The sequence below is a fragment of the Leptidea sinapis genome, chromosome 5 (genome assembly GCF_905404315.1).
Source record: "Leptidea sinapis chromosome 5, ilLepSina1.1, whole genome shotgun sequence".
Lineage (NCBI taxonomy): Eukaryota > Metazoa > Arthropoda > Insecta > Lepidoptera > Pieridae > Leptidea > Leptidea sinapis.
Genome location: NC_066269.1, coordinates 3,919,956 through 3,937,022, shown reverse-complemented (window position 1 = coordinate 3,937,022; position 17,067 = coordinate 3,919,956). Strand labels below are relative to the sequence as shown.

Below are 17,067 nucleotides of genomic sequence, written 5' to 3'. Positions count from 1 at the left end.
CGCTTCGTCCGTGACAGTCCGCTGCCAGGTTCGCTTTGGACGGATACATCTTCGTTTACTTTGAGAGCTCCAGTCTAGGGTTTGCCTTGATAATTACGTTCTGAGTCCCTTAATACTAAAATAAAAAAGGATCTTTCACTTCGTTTGCCACATGTCCTCTTGTCAATTATCTTCTCAAGAATGCGTGGTGACATCAAAGCGAATCACAGGCTTGAGTAGAAATGAGTTTCTGCAGTAGCAGAAACTCATTTCTACTCTTATAAATCAACATTCACAACTTCATCATTTACTAATAATTTTAATTACAATTTATGTTAAATGATACAACAAATAAACTCAATGACATACATGAGTAGGTAAATTAATAAAATACTAAGTTATCGAGTAGGTGCCAATCCATACACACTGTAAATAAATAAAATATATTATGCGATCATTATATTTCAGAACTTTAATAAACCAACAGCTGTTTTCTGCAGTACAAAAATAGCATTACCCCATATTATTATATCATCTGACACAATACTGTGAAAGTAAAAGAGATAAGTCTTGCAGTTTAAATGTCTGTTATGAGACGAATCTTATTTACTACGTTTGCAGCGGAACTAAGCCTATTTGGTAAGTTGTCTATATGGAGGCACCATTGGAGTTTGGCATCTAACGTTATTATCCAAGAAGAACATCGGTATCAACTATACCTAGCTTCTCGTTCTTAAGCTGTACAATGCTTTTTTATGTCACTTGCTTAGCAATAAGTAAAGTAATGATGCATACCATACATCCAGCAATACCTCTTAAGCTAAAAAAGCAAAATATGTCTGTTAAAGTTAGTTGACCGCCAAATTAAAGTGCTCAGTGCGCCTTAAGAAGTTGGATTTCAAAAAGTTTTGTATTTACCCCACTACAAGATAGGAGTGGAAACTGTGAGCGAACCTCCCTTATTTTGAAAAAAATGTAATGTTTTTACCGTCTAGTTTCCATACTAGTGCTATTTAAACCTAGCTATTAATTTTTTTAGCTTTCGTATATCTATAATATTCTAATAACCGTATTATTGTGGCTAGTAATAAAATAGAGAAATGAAATAAAGGTAGACACGTGAAAACTTGGTTGAAATATAGGTTAAATAGGTAATCTTCTTAATGTGCCTGTTTTTGTGAGGACGGAGATAACAATCTTACAAACGAAAATAATAAAAACTAATAATCGTTGAATACTTATAGGAAAATGAATAAATGGAAAAGCTTGTATCTAAGGCCATCAATAATTTATAGCTAATCTGTCATCTATGCGTCAATTTTACAACTCAACTGTAAACTACTTAGCTCACTATTTTACTTTCTTTCTTTGGCACTGCACAGTATGCGCATTCAGCCCAGCGTTGCCAGATGTACCGCTTTTCCACTTTTTACGCCGCCTTTCTTGATAATGGATCCACCTTCCGCTTTTAACTGACGCGGTTCCGCTTTTTTTAAGACTAGTTAGTTCCATGCCCTGTTCAACTTTGAACAAGTTGAAAATTTACTCGGTTGAATGAATACTTCCAATCTGAAAAGACTGTTGTAACAGTAGTACACGAAAAAATGGTGACTTATGGAATGAATGGTGAAAGACGAAATAGGTGAACGGCTGTTCGCAAATCTTCCTAACTTCGCGCTCACAGCTCTGTCAGTTCCTATTACAAATGTAGATTATGAGAAGAAATTCTCAAAAATAAATAATATAAAAACTAACAAGCGAAATCATCTAATTACACCAACAGTCAATGGAGTACATTTGGCGGACCAGGCTGTAAGAAAATATGAAGGCTGTTTCAAAAATTTCAAAGCTTCTCCAAATATGTTGGCAAAGATGACTGTCAAACAGATTTACAACATTCCAAAAGCAGAGGTCGAAGAGTCGGGAGACAATGCTAAGGATGTGTTTTCCATCAAATAAGGAATAACAATAAAATTCCTTTTAACACTCACATTTTTTTTATGATCACTGACATATTCCCTTTAATTTAAAAAATCTCTTGTCCTGGTATGAATAAACGTATAAAAAATAAAGCTTATGGAGAAAGAACAATCGATAATGTACCTTTAATATATAATGTTTAAACAAGAAGTTCCGCTTTTATTGTTGAAAATTCGCATTTCTAAAGTACCGCTTCCGTTTTAACTTTTTTTTTTAACTTTCGTATCTGGCAACACTGATTCAGCCAAGCTCACTATTGGCCTATGGACTTGCATCCCGTGCCACTAAATAAATAATAAAAAAAAAACAAGCTCACTATTTGACGTATTTTTTAACTGTCATTCTGTCACAGTCACACTCACATGTTATTGTAAATAAACACGCAAATCGGACACCAAATTGTGAAAACTGAAAAGCGTGTTATGTTATAAGTAATAATTTATACAAATATTCTATTCAACAGCAGCCTTATTAAACATTTTCGAATTTAAGACTTATTAAAAATGGCTCGAGGAAAGGACAAGAAAAAGTAAGTTTAGGTTATGTGGCCAATGTTACGTGTTGTGATAATTTTCGCACTTGTATTTAATTTAATTCATATTACAGACGTAAATTAGAGAAAAAGGAAGAGACTGAAGATGCACCCAAGAAAGTGCCCCATACGTTGGAGTCGTTGCGTGAAAAAGATGAAACTATGCTTGCTAATGTTGAGGAAGAAGAAAAAGAAGAGGTAATTAGTTTTAAATAAAAAACTGCTCCTGTTAAGGTTAGATGTGTGTGAGATATAGATATTAAAATCACCTCCATTTTTATGACCATAAGGGACGAGACAAGCAGGATGTTCAGCTGATGGTAATTGATACATCCTGCCTATTACAATGCAGTGCCACTCATGACTCTTGAATAACCCAAAAATTCTGAGTGGCACTAGAATTGTGCTCGTCTCCTTCAGACATAAGATGATTAGTCTCATTTGCCTAGTCATTTCACTAGCAATGGCACCCTTCACATCGAAACAGTAATACTTACGCATTACTGCTTCACAACAGAAATATTGTGGTACCCATAATCTAGCAGGTATCCTGTGCAAAGGAGCCTCCCATTGGTCAAATTAATGTAACATTTTAAGTCCCAGAACTCTATTTATTTCTATTAAAGTATTTTCTACTCTGTGTTACTTTATTTATCAGTTTGCTTAGTGCAGTTGGCATGTAGAGACACAATCTTTAGAGATTATTGCCAAAGATCATCGTACACCAGCAGAAAGCATACTATTGCTTTAACTAGGAAGGAACCAGGGCTTAATAAAGTTATAGACTCCTTATGAGGCTACAAGAAAACTGACTTATTTCTTGTAATACAAAAAAAATCTAACATTTTGGTGGCAATTGCAAAGCTCCATTAATAAAATTGTTAATGCTATATCTGACGACAAATCAAATTATATTATTATTATTTACATATTACACTTTTTTATAGGCACATTTTACTAAAATTAAAGATGTAATTGACATAATCCTAATTGATTAATATAATAGGTCCCAGCAAATTTCCATATGTAATAGAGATGTACATACAACAGTTTTAATGGTATATTGGAAAACTCTTCCACAGTTATATAGTTATATGTAATATATAAAAATGAATTGCTGTTCGTTAGTCTCGCTAAAATTCGAGAACAGCTGGACCGATTTTGCTAATTTTGGTCTTGAATTATTTGTGGAAGTCCAGAGAAGGTTTAAAAGGCGAATAAATAGGAAAATGCTGCTAAATTAAATAAAAACAACAAATTTGTTTTTCCTTTGATGTGTCCATACATAATTTCTATGAGAGAATTTATTGACGCACGGTTTGACAGTTCTGCTGTGAAACAATTTCATTACGAGAGCAGGGTGCATATTTTACGAAGTATTCTTGATGTTATGATATATTATTGAAAAATTCATATAAAAACATTATTTTATTTATTATATACAGAACAAGGTCTGTTGGGTCAGCTAGTATGTAATAAAATACTTACAAGACATTTGTACAGGCAGTTTTATCCACATTCAATTTTATAGAAATAATATTTAATTTTATCATCAATAATAATTTTGTACAAATTATATTATAGGCACAAAAAGACATGGAACTTGATGAATTGTCATCCTATTTTGAGAATGCATATGAGCCCAAAGTATTAATAACATATTCGGACAATCCACACACCAAAACAAGAATATTCGGTAAAGAGCTGACCAGGATCATACCTAACTCTATGTCAAGGTATAGGCAAAGGTTAGTAAATGTTTGTTTTTTAATTTATTAAATTTATCTTTAGGTTGACACTGCTTTTCTACTTGTATTATTATTGATGAGAATGTACTAATTCCGTTATGGGAAACACAAAAACTGTACCTATTGTTTATCATGTAATACTTACGCTTTATGACCAATCATATCAGAATCAATAGGTCAGAAATTGAACTCTGCTTATTATACTTTCATTTCATCATTAGATTAAGAAATATATTTATTTACTATAGGGAGTGACAATAACATAATATTTTGCAACAACACTTGGTAAACATTATGAATGTACATCAGTTCGTAAAGAGGCTGTGACATGGGAAGAAAAACTGATAAGAAACTCCCAGTCTATCTTTTATTTATTTATTTACTGAAAAGACCAATAGAATAAATACTACAAATGAGTCTTAAAAGTTAGTATACATATAAAAGCCAATTACAGGTATCAGGTCTATATAAACAAAAAATCAACTTATGAATTTTCAACTTGAATTACTTTAACTTATAAACAAAAAAAATCACTTTAATAAACTTCAACTTAATTTACTTTAAAATAATAATATGTATAGTTTAAACATTATAATAACAATATTATGTGTATGAATGAGTTTAAATCATATAACAAGTTAGCCTATTTAATATAATATACACTTTTAGGTGGTCTGCGTAGAATCAGATAAGAAGAATGTATCATTATGCTCTATATCATAGTTTCTCAACCTTATTTTGCTCACCGCCTTGAGAATATGTTTTTTTCTAGAGTATTTTCGTGTACTTTTTTGCCTTTTTAGACTAAATTTTTTAAATCTACCCACGCCCCATCTCAATGCCCCCTAATTTTCTCTGGGTCTTCTACTGCCCCCCCGAAAGTCTCAAACGCCCACAAGGGAGCATTATCGCCCATGTTGAGAACCTATGCTCTATATATATCTGTCCCGGGTTCGAAATCCCGGTAGGTGCAAGCATTTATATGATGTTTGTTTCCGAGTCATGGATGTTAAAATGTATTTATGTATGTTTAAGTAAGTATATTGCATTAAATATATTGTTGTCTTGCAACCCATAACACAGGCCATATATGCCTAATTTGGGGCAAGATAATTTGTGTAAAAAGTGTGTCAATATTATATATCATCTACTATATGATAGTTAGCCTTCTTTGTCAAAGAAGCTTTAATATATTTCTTGAATTTGTAAGTACTAGTACACTATTTGTTATTTGTCCTAGTCCTTCTGTATAGAACTGGTAGCCTTGTCTTGTAAAAATTATTCATAGGGGCTTATTAATCTTTCTGACAAAATATTTGTTACTAATAAGTAGTGACATATATTTTGTCACAAAAATTAATAACTTATATTAATCCAAATTTCAACATAAATTATCACAATATAAATGCATTTTGATGGTTAATAAATAAAAAAAAATCTTTTATTTAAGGTAACAATCATACATAATTTATATTTTTTATGTTGACAGACTCATTAGTCTCTCGGACTGTGTCGCAGTTATCAGAGCCCAGACTCCAGACAGTATTGATTATTATACAAATTATTTAAGTTTTCTTTAGTGTTAATTCCGCCAATATTTGTCTTTAAAACAATTCAACAATGGAATACAATAAAAGAATACTAAGACTAAGTGTGGGTGTGTTTATGCGGGTACACTTGCTTGTATAAACTACATCAACTTCATTGTACGTAAGACCATGAAGCCATTTTCAGAGTTTGTTTTTACAGTCATTTTATGACAAAGCATATAATTTAACATTTTGTGCATATTTGGTAATTGAAACTTTTCATTGCATGCATTTTAATATTTATATGAATGCATGGATATTCAATCCAAATAGTGTTTCATGTTGTTATCTAAATCTGTTATCTAATAATAATATAATAAATAATACAATAGTGATGGGTAAATCTAACGGATATCACATCCGCTTAGTATTTTTATCCGCTTTGTATTATCAACTTATCGTACCAGCAACAATAATTGTTGTTTTATTATAGAATGGAATTGAAAATGATAATTGTGTAAATAAATATAAACACATTGTACATTTATAAATTATTATATTATTCGAAATATGGGAGGTAAAAGGTTTTTAGGTTTGTGAATAGGTATTCTCACATTTTTAATTATTGAATTTAATTAAGTTTATGTCGTTTAAGGCACAAAGTGTAAAGTTGCGAATGATTTATTTAACCTTTGACGTACTATAAACAACGAGACTCCCGTCTATTAAAAGGTCGTCAAAAATGTCCGAGTGGTGTCTTTTAAAACGTATACATTAACTTATACAGATAACAATAAAACATTTATTCAAATTAACACCTTATTTCATGGCAGAAAGGTTCAAAGTCTATTAACAGCTCATTGATTATGTTGCAAAATCACACACAAATGATTAAAAACGTCAAGCTAATTACATAATTTTGTTAATTTAAACGGCCCTTACCTGAAATACCCCACTTCATCCTTATTAAGTTCGGATATGCTGTAATTTGAACAGTTTTTCAATGAACACTTTGTCATTGCGTGGCGTTGTATTCAAAGCGCGGTGGAAACACAACAGAAAACACTGCCGTATAAACGCGTACAGAGTTTTGCTTCAGACAATTTTTGAGCGTAATTGTGAGTCTAGTTATTTGTTGTACGTTAATGTATTCATTATAATTAATTGCACTTAAATATGCCGTTACAATTAAGTAACTAATTATATTAGTTTAAACCTACAGGTCTTCTGTGAAGAGGATTGTGCAGTCCGCTATCAGGGAGCAAGTGACTGATGTGATAATCGTGAACGAGAATCAGAAGCAGCCAAACGGTTTCCTGCTCATCCACCTGCCCAATGGCCCCACTGCACACTTCAGGCTGTCAAGCTGCAAGATCACTCCGGAACTGAGAAAGGATTATAAAGAGATAACCAACCATAGGCCGGAGGTGTGTGTACAATACTTGCCTTTTTGAAATGAAAACTTCTTTAGCCGCGTTGGGTACTTTTATAATTTAAATATATTATATAGTAAGACACACTAATTTCGTGAGTTTGCATCACTGAAATGCTTATAGCAGTATATCTGTAGCTATACAGCTGACGTATTATGCAACATTAGTGCTGTGTATAAGTGAATTTGAATGGATGAATTGAAAAGTTCAATGTGTATATATATTAATATACTGAGCATTTAGAACATACTCCCGACCTTAAAGGCCGGCAACGCATCTCATGACAGCTGATGTTGCGGATGCCTCACCACTCCCAATCACGTGATCTTCATGCCCGTTTTTCCTCCACTCGCGCAGGTGATCCTCAACAACTTCAGCACGCGACTGGGTCTGACCGTGGGTCGTATGCTGGGCGCACTATTCCACTACGAGCCTCAGTTCCGCGGCCGCCGAGCCGTCACCTTCCACAACCAGAGGGACTACATCTTCTTTAGACACCACAGGTAATTTATACCAAAAGTTATGTTAAAAGGCCTGCAATCGTCCTGTGAATTCCCTGGTGTTGCAGGAGAATGTGGGCGGCGGTGATCAATTAACATCAGGTAAGTATGAGAAATTGGTCCATAACGATAATAATAATAATATTGACACACTTTTACACAAATTCTCTTACCTCAAATTAGGCATAGCCTGTACTAGGGGTTGCGAGACAACGATATATTATATATATATAAATACATATAAACATTCATGACTCGGAAACAAACATCCATATCCACCATATAAATGTTTGTACCTACCGAGATTCGAACCTGGGACCTCTAGACCTCGACCTAAGATGCTTGGTTATTACGAGTGGCTGGGATAGAGCGAATGCTCGTCGCGTTCCTCTGCGACAAGCGGCATCGTCGTGGCGTGAGTGTGTCGTTATGCACGTTCGGCTTCCTGATTGGTTGTTCGATTTAGTTAAATAGTCACGTGATTAGTTACTGCTGCATGGCGCCGTAACATGGGGTGAACCCTACCTTCGTTTGTCCTGCTCTTTTACCATCTAAATTTTGTAAGTCATACATACGAGACATATGAGTTTCGTGTCAGAACTTGGCGAGTCGGCATCTCCTGGGGATGCCTCGTGTGGGGGCGAAACGATTAAAGATAAATCTTGGCGGGATGCACAGTAAAGAGGACTCACAAAATTTATATAATTATGGATTTCCGCAAAATAAAGCCTCATAAAATTTATTTAATTCTCGTACATTGCTTGTGGTTCAGTAGTCATATGAGTTACAAGAGGGTTGGTAGTTGAAGTATGATGCAAATGGTCTTGTTGACCGCCTAACGTCAGGGTGTCAAATTTGCGTGACGGTGTGCGCTGCATCGTAAAAGTTCACTCTGATAATTTTTATCTAACACGCCCAAAAGAAGTATAGCTTCAAAAATGTAAAACGCTTCGCGAACCCCAAGGAAGCAAACTAAAACTAAACTGAGCATATAACATGACATCTCAACGTTAAGGCGACAATAGATGCCAGCAACCTTGAGCAAGTGCTTGGAGGAGCTTTTTTTTTATGAAATAGGAGGACAAACGAGCGTACCTGGTGTTAAGTGATCACCGCCGCCCACATTCTCTTGCAACACCAGAGGAATCACAAGAGCGTTGCCGGCCTTTAAGGAAGGTGTACGCGCTTTTTTTGAAGGTTACCCATGTCGTATCGTCCCGGAAACACCGCACAAGGAAGCTCATTCCAAAGCTTTGTAGTACGTGGAAGAAAGCTCCTTAAAAACCGCACTGTGGAGGACCGCCACACATCCAGATGGTGGGGATGATATCCTAATTTGTGGCGTGTCGTGCGAAGGTGGAGCTTGTTTCATTCCCGAGTACCAACGAGTACCGACCGCACAAAAACATTGCCGTGGCCCGTGGCACAACGTGCCTACAATAATTATATTATTCATTTCATTCAGTTGCAACCATTTATAAAAACATAACGATCGAAAAAATTTAATGCGTGAACCACCTGCTAAGGAAATAATTTATAAGACGAATTTTGAAATACTAAAAAGAAAAATAAGTTAGTAAAATTTTTGGACCGCCACTTTTTTTTTAAAAAAAAAGTGGCGGTCCTCCACAGTGCGGTTTTCAAGGAGCTTTCTTCCACGTACAAAGATTTGAAATGAGCTTCCTTGTGCGGTGTTTCCGGGACCTTCAAAGAAAGCGCGTCCACCTTCTTTAAAGGCCGGCAACACTCCTGTGATTCCTCTGGTGTTGCAAGAGAAAGTGGGCGGCGGTGATCACTTAACACCAGGTGACCCGTACGCTCGTTTGTCCTACTTTTCCATTAAAAAAATGGATGAAAGTTAATCTTTCTAAGTGATGAACTATTTAATGTTCAATAGTTGTAATACTTCCGAAGTGTTAAATCTTTTGTGTACCTACCTAATATATATTGTCATTTTTGTGGTCGAAAGCTCAATAGATGAATATTGTATTTAACCACATAAATGCTAGTACTTTTATACTGATAAATAAAGCAATTCGTGCGAAATTATTTTCATTCCAAAATGTTCAAAAATGCACAACGTTAATATTAAAGTTTTTACAGAAGTAAAAACTTTAACCAGCAGAAGCTGGCACTCCCGGAGTGCAACCCGTATTTTTTTTCTAATCCTGACTGTTTAAATAATGCTGTCAAATTGTTACATTGTATACATCATATAAACACTAACCACGTCTCTGCATTGTCTTCGAGAATCTATGTTATTTGGTATACCCCCAAAAAACATAATTATTTCATTGAAATAAAACATATTTATAGTAAACATTAGAACTCATGGTCATACTACTTGCGTAAGTAGAGTTTTACGTACCTATAACTATGCCAATATCAGATTTCAAGTATTTTTTGAAGTCAAATTCGAACTTTTCTTACTACGCTGCAATGTATAATAGTTACCTACATTAGACTCGAGAATATTTGTTGATTGGTGTTCTTATCAAACGAAAATGCATGATTATATCAATATAAACATACAGGCTAGCCAAAATGTTGAATGTTGTTGGTTTTAATATAATTTTACTTAAATCATAATGCCAATAGTTACTATGTATATTATGTTAATAAAAATAGGTACTTATGTACTTACTCAATGCTATCACTCATCTTATCTATCAGTCATCTTTTTACTTCGTTTGCAAGGACTGATTTACGTTTTCTGCACAACTTATTTTCTACGTTTCCGCCCAGTCGCATTATTTACTACACCAAAATAGAATCAATAGTATACCACTGAGAGGTAATTATATCACCATCACGCTGATTGAAGTATGTGAATGATGACAGACATGAAAAATGTAACGCCTGAACATATTTTGCGAGCGAATACTTTCTTTCTTTACTTATGCCAAAAAGTAAGGCGCAAACAGTTATATGCTTATAATCCTTGTTATTGATAACTAATCCTAATAAATGGACTTACACAATAAAAGTTCAAGCTATAAGAATAACCCGTCTCGAAACAGCGTGTTTAACTGTAAATAAAAATGGTTGTTAAAAATAACTCTGGAGTATTAACTATAACCAACAGCCAGCATCGGCAACTTAAAAATTAGACTTAAGAGTATGTCTAATAAGATAAATTAGTGTTCATAACTCCAAATCCTATATTTTCACCATAAAACTTGCCTAAAAACACCTAGTTAGCTGTTATCTCGCCCAGGAACGGACTGATAAGTTTATTCTAAAGGGACTTAAACCGGCTTATCAGTGGCAAAAAGCCTACTTTACTATTGAAAAGTCCCGTATATCTATGTGCACTTTGACAGCTCTGTACTTGTACTTCTAGTATCACACAATCATAATTAGTGAAATTTCTTCGTTCAAAATGATTAATTAGATTTAGTTTACACACAGTACAACTGTGCTGTTAAACACGCCATGCGTGATTAGCCTATATAGACCCCTACTTGGATCGTGCGATCGCTATAAAAAGTTTCACAATGAAGTTAGCCCAGACTTAGGCCCGGTATCCACTAAAGCGGAGAGGAGAGACGATGTATTTTGATAAGCATTCAGATTTCGTTAATTCCACATCTCTCCGCTTAGCTTCGGTGGAAATGGACCAAGCGGCGAGTATAGAAGATGTGTCTTTTTTCTATACAATTTTGCAATCTAGCGGCGCGGCAGAGCGGAGATGCGTATATTTATTTATTTAATTCAGAGAGATATTAGTAACAATATTTCTTATGAACTATGTTAGTATTATTAATCAAATATATTTATAAACCTAGAGCTAACTGTATGTACCAGTGTTTCTGGAAGCAGTCAGCTCTGGCAGCAATCATCTTTAGGATGCTGTTACTGCTTACACGTAGACGCTGCAACATGAGAGACCGCTTTTTTGTGCATTATGCGCATCAGCAAACATTCCAGAATCCCTACAACGCTACGGTAGCCCTAACGGCCTCCTAAACGCATTTAGGCGGGCATGATGACGTCTTATTTTCGACAGACGATTATTATTATTAGACATCACTTGACTGATATCGAGCCCTCAAGCTCACATCTCCGCTATGCACAGCACACATCCAATCTCTGCTTTAGTGGAAATAACCTGACAGCTTCGCAGCTAATCTCCTCTCCGCCTTGGTGGATACCGGACCTTATGTTATTAAATGTAAACTATAACTTGGAACAGATACGAGTTCACCCCGGACGGCAAGCGCGCCAAGCTGCGTGAGCTGGGCCCGCGGTTCACCCTAAAGCTGATCTCGCTGCAGCAGGGCACCTTCGACTCCAAGCGCGGAGACTACGAGTGGATCATCGCAGGCCGCCGCCACCAGATGGAGACCTCCAGGAGACGCTTCTTTTTGTAACTCTCTTATACTTTACAATACATTTAAGAATCAAGTTTTATTTGTTTATTTTCTTATACAGCGTGGGCTACAATGCCGACATTAAATTAACACACGGGTAAAGCTACTTAACGTTAATCATAAAAAAATAAGTTTCTAAAATAAAAATACACAAGTAATTCACCTAAATAAATCAATTTTCCATACATCCTGTAAGTAATCTAGTAACCGCGAGCTAACGTAGGCACTGACACATTATCCACCAGAACTTTTTTTTGCTTTCTACATGTATAATTTGTTCGTTTGAAATTTTCTATTATTTTATGGTTACGGTTAAACAGCTCTATCGGTGTGTTCATTTATTGTCACTATTTTTGCGCCACGCTGTATATAACAAACCTTCCAAATATCCAGAATAATAATAAACCTTTACCAGGTATTCCGCCATTTTGTTCAGGTCAATTGTAATATATGACTGGTCAAACTTTATTACTAATATATATATTAGTACTAAAATTACTGCGTTTTAATTTATATGTCTCAATATTATAGACCAGTGCCGAAGCCTTTGAAAATGATAAAAAGTGAAACAAAATAATAGTAGGATGAAAGAAACCCATTGGAAAAGGACGAGAATATAACAAAAATTGAGCAAAAAATAAATTACGGGTGATCTGAGGTCGGGAAGTGGAAAAAGGGGGGATGTTTTAGGGTAAAAAAGTCCTATGGCAAAAAGTTAAGTGGCAAAGTTGTAGGTAATAAAGAGATCTACAACTTTTGTATTTACACTTTTTTCACATAAACTTAAGTTTATGTGAAAAATTCAAAAAACCAAGTTTTCGGTTTTTTATTTTTATCTTATAAAAAAAAAATATTTCACGAAATATTGTAAAAAGTTACCTTTTTATGTCCCAAATACACTGTAATTTATTTGAATTGAAATATTTTGTCTCAAATATCGAAAAAGAACCCTTATTTTCAATCAAAAATTCACCCGTCAAAATATCAGCTTTTTTCAAAAAGTTTATGTGCTTTCTATTCGTTGAAATCTTTACTTTCCAATGGTGTAAAAAAAATATAAATTACAATTGTAAATGTTCGGAAAATTTATGGCCATCAAAAGGCATTTCATAAAGAATTCACACCTGTTATTAAGTAGCAGCAAAAATATGGAGGTTATGTGAAAAAAGTGTAAATACAAAAGTTGTAGATCTCTTTATTGCCACTTAACTTTTTGCCATAGGACTTGTAGTTTTGCCGGAAATCGAGATTAACCGTTTTTTACCCTAAAACACCCCCCCTTTTTCCACTTCCGGACCTCAGATCGCCCGTCATTTATTTTTCCCTTAATTTTTGTTATATTCTCGTCCTTTACCAATGGGTTTCATCCTACTATTATTTTTTTGGTTTCAAAAATTATAAGGTTTTGCGCATAAAGTGGCGGGTCGTTGTAGACGAAAGAGCTACCACTGTATATTAGTTAGTATACCACTATCCCCCTTATTCATAATAGTCTGCTAACTTAAAGCATTGCTAATTCTTACTCTGTCTTCTTCTATTGACCTAAGTCAGAATGAGAAAAAACACTCCTAAGCGGCTGTTTAAAATAAGCGGACCATTATGAATATGGGGGTACCTATATCTTTAACATGCGATGTTACTACATTCAAAAATTATATATTTTTTTTATTGTAAACATCCAATCTTAACACCGAGTACAATACTTAGTACATTATTTTGATAAATCTCGTAGGGTTTAGCCTGCGTTTGCAATGTAAGCTGAAAAAATGTGATTATTTACGACATCACATTAGAAACATCAAAAATAACCGCATCAAAATCCGTTGCGTAGTTTTACAGATTTAGGCATAGGTACATAGGGATATAGAGACAGAGAAAGCTATGTTTTATACTATGTAGTGATGCACTGAAATTTACCACCAAAGAACTTGATGAAAAGCCAAAGGTTTTACACGGCCCAAGGTCACTACTACCGCTTTTTTGTCATTAAACTTGACGTAATTTTGTGGGGTTTCAGCATGAAGGAAAGTTCCTAAGTAAAAATGTTGGTGTGTAGGAAATAAAAGTTAGAGACAACATAAATTCACATTAAACATTTTAATTCACACCATTTTACAGTAACTAAAACATGCAAATTATTAAACGAGATTAGTAGGCAGATGCATCATTCCTTATGAGGGTATAACGCCTGGATGTATAAGATAACTTCAAATAATTGAACATCAAAGAAGCACAATTCATTACAGGTAAATACAGCCACCTCAAGAAGGCCGTTTACGAGCTTGACGAACGTAGGACCAGTAATCGCCTCCCTCTGGACAAATTTTTGAACTAGACGTACATACTACACTTTCCACACCATTTCACTGAACAATTTAACACACAATGAAATCACTGTGACTCGGTGGCGAACTGAAAACCGTAAAGGGGCCTGCTTAATGCTGCCAAACCTGTGCTAAAGCATAAAATCAAAATGTTTATTGAACTCATATATAACATTGATTTACAATGGCTTAAGTTCAGTCATACACTAAATTTCATAATAATAAATAAATAATATCAAACAGATAAAATTAAAATCAAACAAATCAAATAAGTAATATAAATAACATCAAACAATTAAAATCACACAAAACAAATCACACTTAAGTAGATCAATTCAATTCCAGGCTGCTTTATCATTTAAATAATCTTGGATATTGTAATAGCCTTTGCTGCTTAATTTACTTTTTGTGAAGGCCTTGAATTTATTTATAGACATATTTGCTATATGTTCGGGGAGTTTATTATAGAAGCGAACACACTGACACCTAAAAGAATTACTGACTTTATGGAGTCTTGTGGCAGGCATGACAAGTCTACCCCTATTTCTAGTATTAATACTATGTAAGTCACTTAGTTTTGTGAACTTATTTTTATTCTTTTGTACAAACATCAAATTCTCGTAAATGTATTGTGAGGCTACTGTCATAATACCTATTTCTTTAAACTTATTCTTTAACGAAATTCTAGATCCCATGTTATAAATGGCTCTTTTCTGCAGCACAAATATCGTATTGGTCTCAGCAGCATTACCCCATAAAAGGATACCATAGCTCATAATGCTGTGGAAGTAACTAAAATATACTATTCTGACCGTATCTATGTCAGTCAGTTCTCTTATCTTCTTAACCGCATATGCTGCAGAGCTTAATCTGTTTGCTAAGGCAGATATATGGTCACCCCACTGAAGCTTCTCATCTAGAGTTATACCCAAGAACACTGTCTTATTTACAAGATCCAACATTTCTCCATTTAATTTAATATGTGTGTTAATCTTTTTTACATTTGGTAATATGAATTTTAAGCATTTCGTTTTCTTACCATTCAAAAGAAGATTTTACTTTGAACCATTGTTCTACCTTAGAAATAGCATTATTTACATGTTCAATAGTATTTGCATGTCGATTAACTTTAAATAATAGTGATGTATCATCCGCAAACAATACTATATCATGTGTGTTCTTTATAAGATAGGGTCATTGATATTAACTAAAAACAGAAATGGTCCGAGAATTGAACCCTGCGGGACACCCATTCCTAACACGGAGCCTGAAGACCTTACACTATTAACTTCAACATACTGTATCCTGTTATTCAAATATGAGATTAATAAGTTTAATGCACTTCCTCTTACGCCATAGTGTTGCAATTTCCTGATTAGAATTTCATGTTGGACGCAATCAAACGCTTTGGAAAGGTCGCAAAAGATTCCTAAAGAATCTTGTGAATCCTCCCAAGCACTAAAAATATGTTCCATTAATGCAACACCTGCGTCAACAGTTGAACGTCCCCGAGTGAATCCAAATTGTTTATCATGTATAATTTTATTTATGTTAAAATGAGCGCGTAGTTGACACAGTATTAGTTTTTCAAATATTTTACTCAGGGTAGGCTAAATTGAAATAGGCCTATAATTAGAGGGATCTGATGAGCAACCCGACTTTATTGAATAAAGGTATTATTTTGCTATGCTTCATGAGGTCTGGAAATGTGCCACCGTCTATACATTTGTTAAATATTAGGGCTAGATAGGCTCAATCAGAGAGCCTATTACTTTAACAGATATACCCCAGAGGTCAGCTGTCTTTTTAACATTAATCTCTTTAAATGACTTTATAATATCCGAGATATTAACATACTTAAATTGGAAATTATTTGAACATTTAGTAACATTTGCAGAAAGTAATGATATTGCCCTGGTTGGACATAAGTTTAAATGTTTAGTGGTAGATATGGGAACATTGGTAAAGAAATTTTCAAAAGCTCTAGCAACATCTAAGTTTGATTTTACAATTACATTATTAATATTTAGATTAAACTCAGAGTTTTGATCTTTTGTTTTACCAGTTTCATTATTAATAATTTTCCAAGTAGTTTTGATTTTATCGTTAGAATGTCTTATTTTATTTCTTAAGTATAAAGATTTTGCTGCTTGACAAACATGTTTAAATGTTTTTGAATATTTTTTTACATATTCTGAAAGAGTGGATTATGGTTGAAAGTTTTTTCATCATAGAGGCTATAGAGCCTCATTCTACTCTTATGAATTCCAGTTTTAGCCCATTCACTAAATTTTGAATTAGTATTAATTGTAATGGTCTTCGATGTAAATATTTTTTTTAATTCAGTATTAAATAAATTAAAAAAATATTATATAAAACATTGGGGTTATTTTCCTCTAAAGGCATTACTTGCACTTTATTAAATAGGTAAGATTTAAACAAATTCAGACGGCCCTATGTAATTGGTACAACAGTGATGTCTTTAGTTATAGTTTTCTTTGTCGGCCAATCAAAATAATAAGTTGTCCACAGTGATCTGATTCTAGTTGATTTATTATACTTTTACTGTTAGGCTTTATATTTGTAAAAATGTTATCTAGACAAGTAGCTGTGGTCAGTGTTATTCTAGTTGGCTCTATAAACAAGTTACTGAGATTATATGACATGAA

At 34.1% G+C, this 17,067-nt stretch overlaps 1 protein-coding gene across 1 annotated transcript; it reads left to right on the top strand.

Moving 5' to 3' along the window:
* The first annotated feature begins 2,310 nt into the window (after positions 1–2,310).
* Positions 2,311–12,108, top strand: LOC126964561 (probable ribosome production factor 1). The gene is made up of 6 exons (XM_050807757.1): positions 2,311–2,488; positions 2,566–2,689; positions 4,076–4,239; positions 6,991–7,195; positions 7,559–7,704; positions 11,897–12,108. Exons 1-6 carry the CDS (start codon positions 2,463–2,465, stop codon positions 12,072–12,074), a joined length of 843 nt encoding a protein of 280 aa, XP_050663714.1. The 5' UTR covers positions 2,311–2,462; the 3' UTR covers positions 12,075–12,108.
* The last annotated feature ends 4,959 nt before the right edge of the window (positions 12,109–17,067 follow it).